This window comes from Phaeoacremonium minimum, assembly GCF_000392275.1.
Source record: "Phaeoacremonium minimum UCRPA7 unplaced genomic scaffold PA7_03_scaffold_433, whole genome shotgun sequence".
In the NCBI taxonomy this organism is placed as follows: Eukaryota; Fungi; Ascomycota; class Sordariomycetes; order Togniniales; family Togniniaceae; genus Phaeoacremonium; species Phaeoacremonium minimum.
The window spans coordinates 22,128-40,279 of NW_006921335.1; the positions used below are offsets into that span (position 1 = coordinate 22,128).

General features: G+C 51.8%; 4 protein-coding genes across 4 annotated transcripts; 3 read left to right on the forward strand and 1 right to left on the reverse strand.

The window, feature by feature from the left end:
• Positions 1-2,032: 2,032 nt before the first annotated feature.
• On the forward strand, positions 2,033-2,572 carry UCRPA7_5724 (putative ribonuclease trv protein; the record flags this gene model as incomplete). The annotated part of the gene is made up of 1 exon (XM_007918268.1): positions 2,033-2,572. The coding sequence occupies one exon, from the start codon at positions 2,033-2,035 to the stop codon at positions 2,570-2,572; it is 540 nt and encodes a 179-aa protein (XP_007916459.1).
• A 5,351-nt stretch (positions 2,573-7,923) lies between these two features.
• UCRPA7_5725 (putative c6 zinc finger protein) lies at positions 7,924-9,909 on the forward strand (the record flags this gene model as incomplete). The annotated part of the gene is made up of 2 exons (XM_007918269.1): positions 7,924-8,486; positions 8,553-9,909. The coding sequence occupies 2 exons, from the start codon at positions 7,924-7,926 to the stop codon at positions 9,907-9,909; spliced, it is 1,920 nt and encodes a 639-aa protein (XP_007916460.1).
• Positions 9,910-11,318: 1,409 nt separating this feature from the next.
• Positions 11,319-11,771, forward strand: UCRPA7_5726 (hypothetical protein; the record flags this gene model as incomplete). The annotated part of the gene is made up of 2 exons (XM_007918270.1): positions 11,319-11,370; positions 11,449-11,771. The coding sequence occupies 2 exons, from the start codon at positions 11,319-11,321 to the stop codon at positions 11,769-11,771; spliced, it is 375 nt and encodes a 124-aa protein (XP_007916461.1).
• A 216-nt stretch (positions 11,772-11,987) lies between these two features.
• Positions 11,988-12,659, reverse strand: UCRPA7_5727 (putative upf0041 domain-containing protein; the record flags this gene model as incomplete). Its single annotated transcript, XM_007918271.1, has 3 exons — positions 11,988-12,249; positions 12,304-12,376; positions 12,584-12,659. 3 exons carry the CDS (start codon positions 12,657-12,659, stop codon positions 11,988-11,990), a joined length of 411 nt encoding a protein of 136 aa, XP_007916462.1.
• Between the last annotated feature and the right edge of the window lie 5,493 nt (positions 12,660-18,152).

Below are 18,152 nucleotides of genomic sequence, written 5' to 3' on the forward strand. Positions count from 1 at the left end.
TCAAAGTCCTCCATCCTCCACGGAGAAAGGATTGGAAAAGGCGCCCGTAACGGAAGAGAGCTCTTCAGCGTCTACACTGGGCCAGGCAATCACCGATAGAGCATGCAGTCTCGAACGCACTTATCTCGAGATGAACGAAGGCCCCTTCAGTCGTGAAGCCATCGAGCTGGGAGTGAAAAACTTGCGGTAATTGATTGAGGTCATCGGGCTAGAGATTTGGTGTAGTGATAAGGTTGTAATTGCGTACGAGGCAGTCCAGACAGCAATTGCCTTTGTTGCCTCCCTCTTCTCCACCTCAGCGACCTGGGCACAGCTGAAGCCGGCTCAGCAGACCAAGCTCCGAGCATGGGCACCCAAAGCCGAGCAACTCATGGACAGTCCCTCTGGAAGGCGGGCTCTCTTCTAGGCATGGGTGTAGCACATCCTTGATGATGCTATATTCTCAGCAGACCCTTCCGCCAAATGGGACGCGTTTGAAGACATGATGACACCATGGCTTTTGGTGGGCCAGACCATTAACATCTTCAAGAGTAGGAGCTCCAACATAATAAGAATTGGGTCAAGTATTAGTGAACCTCGCTAACACCTACACTTATCTGTTGCAGGATATGACACTGGAGACTCTGACACATGGGCCGTTGAATACCACATCTGGAAGGCACTGTCCGCCGAGCTTGCTCGTAAGGTGTCTAATGGGAACCGAAGCTGGAGGGAGAGGGCAAATGTGTCGAACTCGTCACGACCCTTGCCCTCGTGCTCCATGGCAGGAACCTCAACCGGGATTATAACATTGTTAACTGGGATACTTTGCACTGGTTGCGGCCAATTCACGCTGTTGTCGGTGAGCTCCCAGGCCCGGATATTGATAGGCCGTCTTGAGGTGGGGATTTATGATATGTGGAATTGCGGAGGCCGTGGATGATGTCGACGTTACCAAGTCGCAACCACGCCCTGGATATATACGAATATTCGTGTCATGCGACAGTGCTATTTGTTTTCTACGTTCTTTCTACATCTTCCTGGCCAAGTGTTACGCTCGTGAGTGTCATGGCTACACTGCCTGCAGATACAGGTTGAGTGGCCTTCGTAGAGCTTAACACTAACAAATAGAGGCGCCTCACAAATAATGTAAAGGCTAAGAGAGCCTCCTACTGGAAGTAATGCATTCTGCCAGATTGCACTTAATGAGCCAATACATTTAAGACTCTATCAATTATACCTTACGAGTAGACAAGCAGACTGAAGTGTCGTTGCCTCGAACTTGTCACATGTAGCTCTCGTGAGATGCAGGGATTGAAGAGTCCTCCGGCGCCTGGAAAGCGGTAAAGCAATACCCGCTGTTAGCTAGCCCACAGGGGATTAGTGCCCATTACCCGACCTGTTAGTGGCGCCTACTGACCTTACAGCCCTGCGCATCACCTAGGACTGTCGTCACCACCAAGCTTCAAGGTGGAGGAGAGCTTGAACAGGACAAGTTCAGCAACTCGTCATCACCATCCCGCCGAGGATGATTGATCCATTGATCACAGGAACCTTCATCTAGCATCTACTGAAGATTCTCCTGATCAACTATGTCGCCCTCGGTATCTCTACGATCAGTTCTGTCCTACGCCGGCAGACTATTCTCACAGCTTCTTTTCTCCAATGACCTACCGCATCCGCTCGCAATATTAGATGCTCCGGCCAGCCTTGATGCGCCATTTATGTCCTCGAGTTGCCCACGGGATGGGCCCCTGAGCTGTCATAACAGCACGCCTGTGGCGGGCGAGTCGTGCTGCTTCGTATATCCCAGCGGGAGGCTATTGTTGACGCAGTTCTGGGATACACATGTGCACGATGGGGTGTCGGATGCAGATTGGACTGTTCATGGACTATGGTTAGTGACCTCGGCTTTCTTCGTCCCTTGACACGTTTGCGGCAAGGTGATCATCACGAAATATCGCAAATGCTTCTTTCACCAAAACCACGGGGCTAACATTACTGTCTGAATAGGCCCGACCTTTGCGACGGATCATATAATGCCTACTGCAACATGGCTCCACACTTCGATAATATCAGTGCCGTCCTTGCGCACCACGGGCAGGACGAATTGCTCCAATTCATGGACCGATACTGGGTAGCCGACCGGGGCTCGAACGCGCACCTCTGGGCGCACGAGTACAACAAGCACGCGACTTGCATCAACACCCTGGCGCCCTCTTGTTACGGGGATGGATATAACACGGGCGTCGAGGTGGTCGACTACTTCGTGCGGGCTGCGGCGCTCTTCACCAAGCTTGACACGTACACGGCCCTGGCAGACGCCGGCATTGTGCCGAGCCAGCGGGCGCACTACCCCCTGATGGATGTGCAGAAGGCGATCGAGCAGTTCAGCGGGGGCAAGGTCGTGCTGCGGTGCAGCGGTGGGAGGAGGGACATCCTGCATGAGGCGTGGTACATGTTCTTCGTCAAGGGGAGCCTGCAGACGGGAGAGTTTGTTCCTGCGCAAGATCTAGGCCCCAAGGGGGACGCAGGAAACTGCGTGCCGTGGGTGCGCTACCTGCCTAAGCGATCAAAGGGTCGTCGGTCATGAGGGGGGCTGATCTGGATGATCTGTGGGATATTTCAAGGCCTAGATCATTGGCGTTTGGTAATACCAGCATATACATGTATAAGCGGCGTCTTAATTCCGCATCGGGGTCGTCACGAAATAGGTCGGTCGACAGGCAATGGACTCATGACACGTTCAAGACAGGCATTGGCAACAGCAACGGCAGGATCAACAGGGCCGAATCGTTGTGACATCTTTGAGCATTCTCTGCTTTGCATAACTATTATAGCCCAGCCTCATGGGCCACCAGTACTCGCTTATATTGCCCCTGAGAGGCAGTGATCTCGGCGAACGAAGGTATCAGAGCTTGAAATTTGAGGGAGGACGTCTTGCCACTATCAAGCTTACTGTCGCAATCGAGCGACATGAGGCCGACGCCCTTATTGAAGCAGGACCAAGCCGCTGACCCAGGCCAGAGCGAGCTCGAGCTCCGAGCACCAACGAAGAGCGGACACAGCGGAATAAGGTATGAATGAGGCATAGGCCTCGACCGTCGCGGCTGTCTGCCCAATATAACGCATACTCACCGTCCTTAGCAGAACCAATAGTACACTGAAAGGATCGCCGTTGGCGACGAATCTCAAGCAAAACGATCGGACCGAGCAAGCCACACTGCAACGGGGCTCCATATGGCGAGTGCGGAGGAGGCGCTGGACTTTTGCTATCATCGGGCCGTCTGTCTGGAGCAGTGGAGCATCAGCGAGTTGGCAGACACCATTCCCCGCAGTGCGGAAGCAATGCCTGTCTTCGTCCCAAGGAGAAGTAGATTTGCCAATTGATAGTAGAAGCCAAGTAAGCAGGCGATCAGACATTGTCATTGTCGTCGGAGCGCCGTCGGCGTGCTTGACAGTTACGCGACTCCGAGCTTGAGAACTACTCGCCCCGATCCACGACTTCAGAGTAGACGGCCAGCAGGGTGACAATGGAAGTGGCCGAAATCCTCCGGCTGCCAACCCCCTCACCACCGCTGATGCAAGGCTGACAACTCGGCGGTCGGAACGGTGATGAGGCTCCAGCCACCCAGGCCGCACTGGGCCATCAAACTGTAATAACAACCGCTTCGAGAGGCACTTCAAATACCTTCCAGTTGGAAAGTAACAATTTCCGAGGGTTTTGGTGCCAAAATGCGTTGTAACGCTCGCCATCACTCGACGGTGAGCGCATCCCCATCTATCAGCCTCGTCGGCCCTTTGCGCTTTAGCTTGTTGCGGGCGGGCACGGGGTCGCTTCGAACCGGGCAAGACATCAGGAATATTTTCCTGGAGAACTCCGCTTTCCCCAGCTTCGCATAATCATCGTTTCCAGGCGGTCTGGCATGACAACCCCGCCTCAGCACCATCTCTGGACGGGACGGCGAATTTGCATGCTGACCGGTCGGCGCCTCTCACGGGATAGGAGCAGTGTTGATGCCAGGTTGCTGGTCGATGCCTCAGGCCATCAGTTGAGCAATCACCATCATATAGGGGGATGACGCATCTCTCACAATTGCTGTTCCAGGACTGCGGTAGTGTAGTCATAGATCGTGCGGCTCTGACAGGAATGATCCAGGAATATGGCACTCGAATTGACTGGGCGGCGGCGGCGGCGCAGTGGGAGGGATATGCCTAGCTTTAGTATCACCACTGTGGCAGGTCGACGCAACGTTGACTTTCGGGGAGCACGAGCCTGCGGTGTGCCTGTGCTTCGCTGAGATGTGCTGCGCTACGTGCGATGCCAGACCGACATCCGCAAGCCGTTCGTTCATCGAATGGCTGACACCCTCCCTCCCCATGCAGTCTCACGGGATAGGATGGAGGAGCCGAACATGGGATGCCGGGGCACGCGTGAAATCCCGTTTGTGGCTGCTGCTTTTACTAAGTGAACTCGTTTATGCTACCCTCATTAAGAGTCCTTCAACAGAACCACAGATTACGACGAATGCGCAGCTTCTAGCATTCCCATCGTTCGTGACTACAGCATCTACTCGAGTGCGACCCTTTTGGGATGTTTCTGGGTCGCATGAAACAGCAGCAAGCCACATCCTCGGGAAGGGTCAAGAACGGGTTAGCATAACCCTGTCTTGTATCATATTGCCATATTGCGACAGCGATGAGAGATGAGCTTTCATCCTTCGCATTGACTGTGGCTCGCGCTATCAAGTTGTTCGCGCGACCCTGTCCCAGTTTGACAGCACCTTTTTAATAGCTAAACAGCGCCTGAAAACTGGGGAGAGGAGAGACAAAAACGGTGCTCCCACCCACACAGGCTTGAGAGCGCAATTGAATTCATTCAAGGGTGGAGTGCCAGACAGGAACAGACCAAGATTTGCCTACTGCGTAGTACCTATCATGGTTATGCTGCATAAATCAGTGGAGATGTGCAAATAATGCAACGGTGCAGGCTCTGATTGGGCAACCAAAGGCAGCTCAGTGCGGGCTAAGGCAGATGGAAGGCGGATGGAAGTTTTCCATGGCCTTTCGAACGGGGAGCCCGACATGGATTTGCGGGTGAGAGTCATGATCTGCCCACCGTTTTTTCTCACGGTGGCCAGGATCAACCACCGTTTTGTACCGCGAGGATGCACAATGCAGCGCATCTCACTCAGGTCAGTCAGCACCACGCTGTGACCATAGACGAACGAGGGTTATGTTATGCAGATGAAGCCCAACGCCCTGCCTTGCTAGTGTAGTGTTGCTGCCAAATATATTGTTTTCAATGCACCAGCACAAGCATGTATTGGTCTTAGACAGAAGGGGTTTGGCGAATGCCGATCAATTTCAGTCTTCCAGGGCACCCTAAAAGGCGCGTCGCGAGAGGTGAGCCACAGCGGGTGCGTGTCTTCATCTGCTTCCGCCTCTCTGCCAGAGAAAGTCTCAAAATACCTGCCCGAGCTTACCTTACCCTTCCGTAATCACGATTAGAAAACAACAGAAAGACGGTGATGCCGCGTCAGTTGCTGGTGAAGGCCATTGTGTGCCGGTTTGGATGCCACTGTCACGAGCTTTGAGGACGAGTCTCCAGCTAGGGGCAAACTAATAGAATTTAGCACCGTGGCCATTTTGCAAGAGCCGAGGAATCCGTCATGGAGCGCGCGCACAGAAATGACGAGCCCGTTTGTAGCCTCCAGTCTTTCTGATTATTTGTCAATCGTGTGCCACTGTGTATTGTCCTCCCTCTTGCCGGTCTCAGCCACAGGGGAAGCCCCAAGACCACTGGATGACGTGGAGGCATTTGCTTCAGGTCTCTCCTTGCTTTGAGCCTCCTCACCGGCTCACCTTCGTGATCATATGACGACGGCCGTATGAGAAGCAAGAGCTGACCGTAGGGCAACGGAGACCTCTGCCGGAAACCGGCGGTCTTCTGGACATTCCCGGCAAATGCGAATCGTGTTCGAAGGCGAAAGGTGACGATACTACTGGATAGTAGGCATTCTGGGCGCTCGACTTTTCGTATTGTCACGAGATGTGCACCTTCGTCAGCGGCCCTCCGGGGCTGGTTCGTGCGTTTCCTTTCACTCTTCTGCGGGATGTGGACGGGCGAGACTCGCCAGAGACTTCGCCTGGGCTGGAGAGTCAGGTGAGGCTCGATGTATTCAACGAGTCGACAGAGTCAGGATCGCTGCGACGGGACAGAGGCCTATGACCAATCGTATTACAGGCGCTCAGCCCATTTGACTGATTTTTAGCTGCAGTTTGGGCTTGTGTCGTGCGACATGACTGGAGGGAGGCAGGAGGGCAAGTGCCGTACAACGTTACGGAGAGTCAGCGAAATTAACCCTCCTCCCACTCCTCCCCCCCCCGCCCCAGGCCAGCTTGACAACCCCCGGGCCCTCAGGCAGAGGACACGAAGTACCGCTTCCTCTTTGCTCGCCTGGTGAGTGACTTGGCCGTTATAATCCATTGCTAATAGACTGAGGAATTCTGGGCCTGAGACACGCCAATGCGAAGATTTCAGGTGGTTTCTAACACCGCCGACCCCCTAATCTCGCGCCGTTTTGCAGTGTTTTCGCCCCCAAGAAGCACTGGCTGCACTGACTAGAGGCTACCAAGCTGAGCATAGTCTACCTAGATACCTCCGTTTTCACCGTTATTTCTTTTGGTACTGTACGTACCTCCGGCGCAACGGGGCCAGCCCTGGTCGTTCTTTCTTCTCCTCAAAATGCCCCAAATTAGCCCCCGTCAAAGCAGCAATGAGCCAGCCGGGGGCCAGCGGGGCTCCTTCTCAATTTGTGCAGCCCCAGTCGTTCGAGCCAATGCGAGTTCGCGCCTGCCGTTCCACTCGTGCCAGTCCCGACCGACTTCAGCTAGCCCAGCAGGAAAGAGTGAAGAGACGAGAGGGAAAGAGAGAACCTGGAGGAGCGCGCAAGGAGGGACTGACCGTTTGTATCTACCGTAATAGAAAAGTCTATAGAACAAGACAATGCGGGAAAGCCCAGCCCGCACAGCACAGCACAGCACAGCACCCACCGATCGCACCTGCACCTGCCTGCTGCACCCACCGATCGCACCTGCACCTGCCTGCTGCACCCACGAACGGCCCTTCGTCTCCTCATTTTCCCTCCCATCCACCCTCCACCCATCCGCTCTCTCCCCCCCTGCCCACCGCTCCTCCTCTCCTGTTTCCCCGTCTCGCTCATTCATTTGCTCTCCTCCCCCTTCCCAACCCAAACTACCACTACTCTTCTTCTACCAAAACAACATCACGAACAGACAAACACCGCCTTTGCTTGCATCCTCGTGCTTCACGACACCGCTGCAAGCACAGTCTCTTCACTTTCCATCGGATTAAAGTTCTGGTACCGCCAACGCCCTGCCAACGGTCACCCGGCCCCGGATTTTCTCGCCTGATCCCCCCGCGATTCCCTGGAGATCCTATCCAACCCACCACTCAATTCTTGTACGGGCCGATTACACTCCCCAAGCTGCATGCAATCACTCCTGGAGTCTCCACGATCCCCTTGATCCCCTCCAGGCTCCCCCAGAAGGAAAATACAGTTTGCCGAGACAACGAGGCGCCCATGCGCGACCACTAGCTGCGAACGCAATCGTAATTGAATAAAACCACAACCTTTTTCCACAAGCATTTGATTCGGACGCGAGACGGATCTCACCACGGACTCGATTCAGCATTCCGCCATGTCGACCGCCGTCAAGCGGGCTTGCGACGCCTGCCATCGTCGCAAGGTCAAGTGCGATGGGATTAATCCGTGTCGAAATTGCTCTTCGGCCCAGCTGTCCTGCACCTACAATGCAATCCCACAGAAGAAGGGGCCCAAGGGCTCGAGAGCCAAGGTCATCAGTGAATTGAGGGAGACTCAGCGCCAGACCAGCCTCTCTGCAAAGGTCCAGAACAGAATGAACGGGATCAACAGCCCGCCATCGAGCCCAAGCCTGGCACCCACCCCTGGCCTCCTTACGAGCGAGATGGTTAAGGACTGCATTGAATTCTTCTTCGCCAACATGTATCCGACGATGCCTATCCTTCACCGTCAACGGCTCGAGCAGCAGGCCATGTATATGGACCAGAGCCTCGACACCTACTGCCTGCTCACCTCATTGTGTGCCTTCATGATGATCCAGCCAGGAATGGGAATGCCCGGAGGCGACCCATACGGACTTGACAGCATGCCCGGGGCTAACATTGTTTCTGGCACCTTGTTGATGGAAGAGACCGTCCGTGTGCGCAAGGCATACGACTATCTTGATTCACCCACTCTCAACACGCTCTGCACCAGCTATTTTCTCTTCGGCTGTTACTATGGACTAGACCTCCACGACAAGGCTTGGTTCCACCTTCGAGAGGCCACAACACTTGCCCATCTCATTGGAATGAACAAGGAGGACACATATTTGCAGTATGACAGCGTTGAGGCGTCCAGGAGACGTCGTCTCTATTGGCTGCTGTTTGTCACCGAACGGTATGTTTAAGACAATGACCCGCAACGTCTCACTTTATTCTTGCAAACTAATGACGATCATCTCAGAGCCTATGCCTTGCAGCGCCACCGACCTCTAACACTGCAAGCCACTATTAACCAGCCCACACTCGGCGATGACCCAGCCGACCCCTTGGCTCACCATCTGAACGGCTTCATTCTTCTCGTGAATCTGTTCCGGCCCTTCGACGATGCCTTTGTTGCACTGTGGAACAAGGGTCGCAATGACTGCTCCGCATCGTATCTATCCGCCCTCCAGAAGCAGCTGAATGAAGTCTTGCCGCCTTACTTAAATGTGGCTGACACACAGCTCGCCGACCTCCGCACTAATCAGCAGTGGCTGAAGACGATGACATGGCAATTGTCCATGAACAGTGGCAACCTGAACTCCAACGGAAACGATCCTCTGATGTCCTTCCAGTATCCCATTAACATCGCCGGCGATGTATTGTCCGCTACTTCGTCAGTATCTCAGCAAACACTCGAGCTGCTCGGAGTGCCTTTACTCGCAAAGTTGTTCGATATTGCTTGTGCTTTAACAGATGTGCTGTCATTGCAGCCAGCATCCCGAGATCCATTCACAGTTGGCCCTCGTGAGCACCTCCGTCAGCTCATGAACTTGCTCTCCGTTCTTCGTAACGGCGATCACCGCTTTATGCCACTACTGCTCAGCAAGGTTCACGAAGTTCTCCCACGTCTGGCCAACCCTATGCTCCAAAACGTTCCCGAGAATGCTTGCAATGTGGATATTTTCGACGGCTTCGGAAATGCCGGCATGGCTCAGCCTCCCGTCATGTCCGAATATGAGAAGAAATTTCCCGTTCCCCGTGTTGAGGAGTTGAGCAACGAATCTGGCAGCCCTCAAAATGGCGCTCCACCATCATCGAACGACATGAGCTCGCCCTTTGTCAGTTCTCCCCCCATTCTGTCTCCTCCTATCGAGTTTTCGTCGCAGGGGTATAGTTCCATGTCCGACATGGTGATGAGTCCCATGGGAGCTGGTCCATCTTCGGCCTTCAATAATCCCGCCACTTCGAACCCGCAACAACCGCAACAACATCCTTCTATGTCTGCCATGCAGAGCATGAATGCTCAATTGCAAAATGGCATGGGCCCTTCCATGAATCAGCAAAACATGGGCATGGACCAGAACCAAGTGATGAATCAGGGCTTCAATCCTAACATGGGACAGGGGATGGCGAACACATTGAGTTCGATGGGTCAAATGTTGGTCAACAGACAAGGCCCCGCGCGTGCCAACAGTTACAACTTGGCGGGACCTCAAATACGAACTATTGGTGACTTCCACGCCTTACAACGAGCAAACTCGGACATGAGCACGATAGGCAACTTGGGTATGAACAACAGCCTGGGAACGGAGTTAGACTTCAACACGTTGAGGTAGTAACGCGAGTGAAAACGCTCGGTTCCATTGTTCGAAAACACCGTCGCGTCAAGAACGCGCGACGGTACTTGATGGCGACGTCTTCGAGATTATGAGATTCATTCTATAAGGCATCGTCCACCGTGGCTCACCCAACCTGACGCACCTGTGCTACTACAGAGTTACAGTGTTGTAATCACCCACATTCCCTTTGTCACATTCCATCATAGCGTCATTATCTATTATATCCATCAATCGTCAGCCCGATACATATTGGCGGAGGGCTGCCGATCCCGTACTGAGAGAAAAGAGGCACGAGAAACGAGCACAGTCAAAAGTTCACAGACCAAACAAAAAGAGACGTTGCGAAGTACTCGAAGTTTAGCGGAGGAGCCCCGAAGTGGACCATGTACAAATTTTCTTCTTTGTCTTCTGCACCTTGAGTCACTGGCGTTCGTATGGCGAAACCTGGGCATTGGATATGTTTGTTTTGCAGGTGTTTAGGCTTACCCACCTTGGTTTGGAATAAAGAGGTAAAGCAGATGAGCTTCGATAATCTGTCATCTAGCTGTTGAGCGTGCAAGTAAATCGGTGGATGGCACACAAACGTGGTGGCTGAATGAGAATTTTCTGATTTGAGCTACTCCATATTCATCAATAGCAAGTAGGAAAGAGAATTGTCTATCAACTCAGCGAAACGGTCTCTATGAAGTGCATCTGTTGGCTTATCCCAATTCTGTTCTGCACTCCGACCATCTTGACAATCGTCGCTGCGACAAAAAGCATGAGGGCATAAGTTGTTCAGTCCGACAACGATCCCTTACATGCTTGGCTCCGCAACCCCAGCCCGGACTGACGACTACAGGCTATTTTACTTCACACTCTACAACTTTATGCCGCCCTCCCGTTCCCAGGTCATCGGCGCACCTATTGTCGCCACCGCGGTGGTATCGTTTGCTCGTCTACTCTACATCAACAGTCAAAGTCTACGGATCTTCTTGACGGCCTTGCCCCAACTTCCCCAAGCAATCACCGAGAAGCAAATCAAGCTAGGGAACTTGGAATAGAGGCCTGTATCTGCGAATGTCCGGGCGCATGGAATGCTATATTGAGATCCATCCACAGCACAAGCGCTGCTGAGCGAGCGGTAGTCCGTCGAGTCCGTTGTAGTGGGTGTTGAAGTCAATGAATTAAGACGTGATGGAGGCGCGAGGAAACCGCTGCTAGGACGTATAAAAGGGGTTCAGGTCTCGGCACGTAGTCGGCATGTAGTCAATATCAACAGCCCTCCACTGGTAACTCAAAGATCCTGCTTCAGTTGTCTCTTGCACTTTCGGATTCCTTCTCACATCACTCTGGCTAGTTCACACAGATACCACAGTTTGAATCGAAAACAATGGCTGTCTCCGCCACCGTCCCCGTCGCGAGCTATGGCAATAACTCGCAGGTCGCTCAAGAAGTTCGGGCACAGCTGCTGCCTGAGTATGATGGCACGTGTTCCACTTCCGCAGGGGCGACAGACGTCTACCCGGCAAGGATGCTAACGCGTTTGGCGCTCAGTGGTTCATATTTGTCTAGATCTTGACGCGGCCACCGCCGAGCTGCCGGCCGTCTGCGCCGGTGACCTGGACGCCGACCCGGCTTCCGGGCTGGGCACGAACGCCACCCTGCCGGCTGGAGAGAGGAGGGTGCCGAAGGCGGTCATCTTCGGTGGAGGCATCCCGGACGAGGAGGTCGCCAAGGTCGGCGATGCGGTGAGGGCGAGCGCGCCTGGAATCAGGTTCGTCAAGGTTGCGAGGCAGGAGGTGCTGGATGCTGGAGCGGAGAAGCCGAATCCAGAGGTCATTGTCGGAATCCTGAGAGGAAAGCTTGCTGGCTTGTGAATGAATGTTTGTTACATCATCGAGAACCCTTGGTCACGAGATAGACCCATAAATGGATGTGAATGATATGCTTATTCAATGGTGTAAACCTGGTGAAGAGTTACATTAAGGACATAATCGGCCATCGGCCCCCTCAACCAATGCAAACCTGGTATATGCTGTACACTTTTTGCCTAAACTTTATGCCACGAGCTATTGAAGGCACGTTTCTCAGTCTCATTTTGATACAGAGTCGGTCACTTTTTCTGTGACCTCGGCCACCTTGCTCTTGATGGCGCCGACGTCGCCAGTGGCAGCCAACCTGTCCTTCCCACCCCAATAGTGGTAATCTACATAACGATACGCCTGGGTGAACTGAGCACCGGCATTGACGGTATGGCACGCAAAGAGGAGGTAGTTCTTTGGTGTGACGGCCAGGGAGTACCGCATGAAAGTGAGGGCATAGATGCAGAGCGCACCGGTCATGCCTCCCGAGATACTGGGCACGGGTCAGTACCAAGATTCGGCTGTCTTGTTGCAACTGAGTCCTTACAGCTCGGGACTCTTTTGCGCGTCCGCAATGGCGGCGAGCGGAATCCCAAAGTTGGATGCCGGGCCCCAGAAATCTGCCATTCACGTCAGTCCCTCAGCTCATCGACCATCCAGGCTGTGCCTTCGCAACAAGCCCCCATTGAGTGTAGCTCTCATGCGAATGAGTGCAGACAGTCCTCGGTCAGTTCCATAGCCGATTCGACTCTCAATGGCTCATGGCGGCCAACACCAACGGGGAGGGGGGCTCGGGGTCAGGCCGATGAAAATTTCAGGGCACTCACGGGTGGAGCAGAAGTAGTCCGTCACCGGGTTGGCCCGGATGCGGGCGTTGATGCTCTTGATCACTGCAGCAGCCATATTTGGGGTTTGAAGACGCGCGGCGGTGGCTTCTCGCAGAGACGGGGCAAGGAGGTTGGACGGTCGTTATGAGATGATTGAGGTCCGAAAAAGGTGAGTCAGGGGTGCCGGATGGGCACGGCTGCGGCGCTTTGCATTCCGGTAACGGGTCCGTAACGATCTCCGCTAGCGGACTTAGTCACCTTGGCGAGTTTTTAAGTCCGTGGGGCGGTTTGTTTTTAAAAATAAAAAATAAAAAGGATTTCTTCAACGAAGTAATTCAAAGAGGCGGTTTTTGACAGACAGTAGATGAACCTGGTTATGGTTTATTGTGTTGAGTTTTGAAGCGATGGCTCGCGGTCAGCCCTGCAGCATGTTCTTCGTTATGCTGAGTGAGAGGCAATACACTCTTCTCTCAATATTGTCCTTGCCTTGCGGATTGGCCCACCTCACGGATTGGCCCACCTCAAACCAGTCTAAATGTGCTTGGTGTCGGGCTCTCATAATCTTCAATGGTGTATGCATGAGATAAGAACATATGCGACCACCGCGGGACCCATGGCTCATTAGTCGCAGACACACAGGGTTGCTCGGCTATTGACACGACAAGTCCCAGCCGTTTGTACTCGGGGATGGCCTGAGACTTCCAGCTGTGCGCACGAGTTACCAGCAGAGACCAGTAGCGTCGTTCATCTTGTTTATGTGCTATAGGCAGAAGGTAGAGTTCTTTTAAGTCGGTGGACAAGATGTCGTCAAGGGAAATCCGCAGGAAGTCATCCGTGATGAGCAGGTTTTGGTTGTCAAATCCATCGTATTTCCCTAGTGAAATCAGTCGACCGACGACAGTGATGTAACCGCTCTGTATTCTTCCAAAATCATCCAAGGCATGTGGCTCAGTGTGTGCATCTTTGACAGCTGCAAGTGGTGTGTATCCCTCGGGGAGAGTTTGGAACTTCACTCCACCTGTCACGGATGCCCAAGACCATGATGGCGCTACTACTGGGAGCTGGACGTTTTTTGCAAATGCAACCCCATCATCCTCTTCGCTGACGTAGGCTCTTCTGCGTGAACGACTTCCGGTAGTCTCCCAGAGAAGGCACTCGGCGAGAGATTGAGCCCAGAGTCCAGCGAAGTAGCCAGTCTTCATCACGGATGCAAATACCTTCGCGAGGCCAGCAATGGCATCTAGCCTGTCAGTGTATCTACTGAGCGAACATGCCGAATACTGCGTGACAGTTGACTTCCAGAGTGACAAGGTATCCTTGCTTCCAAGCCCTGCGCTCCAGACTTTAGTGCTCGGTTCCGTGGGAAAGATGCAGAGATCTATATCGAAGATCTTGATCAGCGTCTCACGACATTCCCAAACAATTGGCTGTGCAAAGTGTATAGTGCGTGGGGAGAGGAGGTGCTCCTGGACAACCCATGCTCGATCGCTCAGTGGGTATGTATCGGCCTTTGATAGACGCACTTGGCCCTCGTGGAGTTGCCTTGTGACGACGCTACTATCATCAAGCGTGACACTATAGGAGCTTCTTGAAATAAGGTGTGTAGGTGTCTGCTCTTCAGACCACGCGGAAAAGAAACCATCCTCGACATGCGTTGCAGTCGATGCTGCAAGTGTCACAATTGCATTTCGATATACGAGAGACATTGCAGCTGCTTCTCGTACCCAGTCTTCGTCAAGATCCTGGATTATACAAAGGGAGTCGATCCACAGATAGGGTATGCCAAGCTGACGAGTTGCCGTTATGGCATCTTGGAAAGTTCTTCGGAGGGCTCTATATGGCAAATATTCGCGAAACAGTTCGTATGTGTCCTTGGTCAGCTTCTGGAACGGCTTCGGTCCCCACTGGTGACTGAGAGCAACGTAGCGTCGATCTCGGTTTCGTGGGATCTTGAAGGACGGGACTAGCAAGGGCCGAGATGAAGTGACATCGATCAAGCGTGTTGGGAGCCAGCCAGAGTCAGTATCTTGTCGACAAGCCGGATGAGATGCTAGGCACTCATCAAGACAATGTCGCATCTTCGCATACATCAAATCTGGTGATAGGGCACGTCCTAACATAGGTTGATATGTGTGTGCACCTCGAGGATAGAGCTGCACATCTAGCCGAGCTCCCTCTCCCCAATCGTGGATATCGCATTGTTTCAATGAAAGGTTCGTATTGACCTCGCGACAAGACGGGCATTTAGTAGATGACTTCACAAGTTCATCAAGAGATCTACCCTTCACTTCGAAGCGATGGCCATTTTCATTGTTGTTGCCCGAGTCAAAAGAACAGAATTGGCAGAGCTCATCCTGTGACCGTAGCTGCAAGTTGTCTGTAGGCCCCGGACGGACCTGCACACTTCGTTCCCAGGACATTGCGTGCACCCTTACCTAGGGAGGTAGATGATTTAAGACAATTGTGTAACATGCGTAAACCAGCAATTCCAAGTCACGACGGTTTGGAGTTGGAGTAGAAGCCTAAGCTGGGCGTCAAAGCGACCTGACATATTTGGTGGCGCAGCATGCAGGGTCCGAGGCTGTGCTGCGGTTGAGGAGTGGGTTGACCACCATTTCACAACCTAGTAGAGTCTTATCGACGGCGCTTAAGTTGGTTGTACATGTTCGAAATTGAAGTCAAATCAATGAGTAAGCCGTCAAGATGCAGCCAGTGGAATGAATTTTAGGCATACAATCTTCCAAATCTGTCTCTGATTGGCCATCTGCTTAACTCTTACTGTTAGGAGAGCTTGTCATGATTTTCAAGTTGAGTAATCACAAGGTCGGAAGTAACAACTAAAACAATTCTAGGTCCACTTCCATCTAGGTAGAATATGACATTTGCCTCTCCATACTTTCTAGTTATCATTCAAACAAGAGTGGGATAGAGCCATTTGACGACCATGATTGCTAATGTGACCGGAGCACTCTGGAAGACAGTCACCAACAGCTCGTCAAGGGGGCCGCAAAATCAGCCTGCTGACACACATGTCACGAAGTTACACAGAAAGGATCAGTCCATTTTACTTCAAAGCCCAAATTTATTTATCAGTAGCAACTTCATAACACCTGTTGGTTGGTTGTCAGCAGTCTCCTATTGCAATCTGCCTCGAATCGTAGCCTCGTTTGACCCTCCTATCCAACATATTCACCGAAAATAAGATAATATGATATGGTACTACAAAATTTATATAAAAGGACATAAGGCTTAGTCTTCGAATTGATCAACTTGACATGTAAATCTTTTTTGACAAAACTCAGGCTAAGAATTTTCTCAGGCTTACCATTGCCTATTCTTGCAAGACGCCTCCTCCAAGCATCATGAAGGTATGTCCTTTTCTTTTACTCTAAGACACGGCCAAGCTAAGGAAGTTGAAGTGCTTCAAGTACATAGCTGCAGCGGTATTCGGTTTTGTCGCGATAGCCGTCGCGTTACCCGTTGCCAGCAATGAGCCTAGTGTCCCAAATACAATCATCGCCCGTAAGGCTCACATTGCAGGGGGCCATACTTCCAAAGGTATCGCCGTACGAGATATCACAGATGCAACCAATGATGCACCAGACATGGAAACAGATGGTCGCTCAGGCTACAATTGATTTCGCTCCACATATGAATTGCTGTGAAGAGCTTGCACGGAGGTTCAGGGAGACAACATCAGCAGGAATGAGGAATTATTAGAAGGAAAGCTGCCAATTCTGAGAGATAAGATGGCCTCACGGCACTCTTTTGGAGGTGTGGACATCTGAAGCTGGTTCCCATGTAAGACTGTCAGCCTCATCTGCATGTTGGTAGCGGCGTGAGCGGTTGCTCCGGTATTGCGTTCGAGTATGACCAACACTTTGTTACACAGCCTCGACACAACCAATAGCAGTAACATGTGTGACACTTCTTTAGTAGACTATTGACGAATTTAAACCAATGAAAATCTTCAATAGAAGCCACGAGATAATGCACCGTTAGTTTTCCTGTTTACGATGATAGTTGGTGAATTACTTAGCTATGATAATGTTTTGTAAGCACACGGTTAAAGGTGATCTGATGTGATAGCCAATAGTTGTTCATTTGTCACTGTATCCAATAAAAGAAAAACTAGATCTGAGTTTTGCTTGCGCCAAATCTTAGGCACAGTATTGGTTATTGAGAGATGTATGCGGCCTAGCAAAGAAGATGGGCGACCGATATCAAGCATGCAGACTATCTACAACAGACCGGGTATCCAGATCCCGTATATCACTAGCTTCTCTATGAATTTCATGCGAGAGCTCAAATTGGACAGCATCTGATCTGACAGCAGATGGCTTCCTATTGTGCTCGTCTCCGAACACTCTACCCCATATCTTGTCTTCATATAGACTTGGCTTGTCTTCTCTTACGCCTATGAAATACCGACGAAAGAACCAAGGCAAGTAAGTTTGCATCTGGTACCGCACAAAAGTGCGCTTAGGAACGGCAAAGATCCAGTCCAAGTCTTCTAGAGAACGTCGCTTGGTTTCTTCGACGAGGAGGAAGACTAGGACAAATGCCAAGAGGTTCAGGCCAGCAAAGAGCCCGAGACAACCCCCGTCACCCAAATGAGATATGATGCTATGAGAAATTTGTGGTTAGTACCTAGAGAAAGCCATTCTGAGAAGGATAGATACCTAGGAAAGAAGATAGAGAGCAATCCCGCGAATAGTAGGTTTATGGAGATAGCAAACGCACAGCCTGCCTCGCGGTGAGATAGCGGGAAGCTGTACGTAAACTTAGCATAGCTTTACTCAATTTCAACTAAATTAACTTACCTTTCAGCTGCTAGTGTAAAAGGAATTGGTCCTGCGAACATCAGCTTGTGCTTCTGTGTTGGCACACTGCAAGCTTACCAAGCCCTGGTGAGTATGCTGCAGCAAAAAGATATAACCACATTGCAACTACCCCTATCTTTATATCTTCATTCTTTATTGGAAACGATACGGCGGCTGCCATCATAAATAGACACATGACCGGAAGGGTCATCGTCAACCACTTGCGTCGACCGAGTGTATCAATGGTCCGAATGGCTGGAAGTCCGAAAAGAAAATTTATGCAACCTTTTATAGTCGACACGTTAGATGAGTTGCTAAAAGTCAGTGAGTACGCTGCCATGCACGTACCAAAACCAAAACTGTACTCCATTGCTGTCTTTATATCAGCACCACCATGCGTGAAGAGTGTCCCTTTTGAATGTTAGCTAGCTCTATGTGATTCGAAAGCTCACTTACCTGAGTAGAAAGCGAGGACGTTGACTGAGTTAGGGAAAATATTAGCGGATTCAGCAAAGTGGACCTTTCGGAGGGACAGTAGCTTACTCCCACAAAGCTGTTGTGCTAAGTTTACCGTAGAGCTACTAATTACGGCATTTCTGAGGCGTCTCTCCATGAGAAGCTGCTTATATTGGGTGACAATCTCTATCGTCTTGTAGAGAAAGCCCCGCTGTCTGGCTGTGGCTGGTGTGGCATTGCCATATCCCTCAATGTAATCCTCCTGCTCGATTGACTTATATACCAGATAT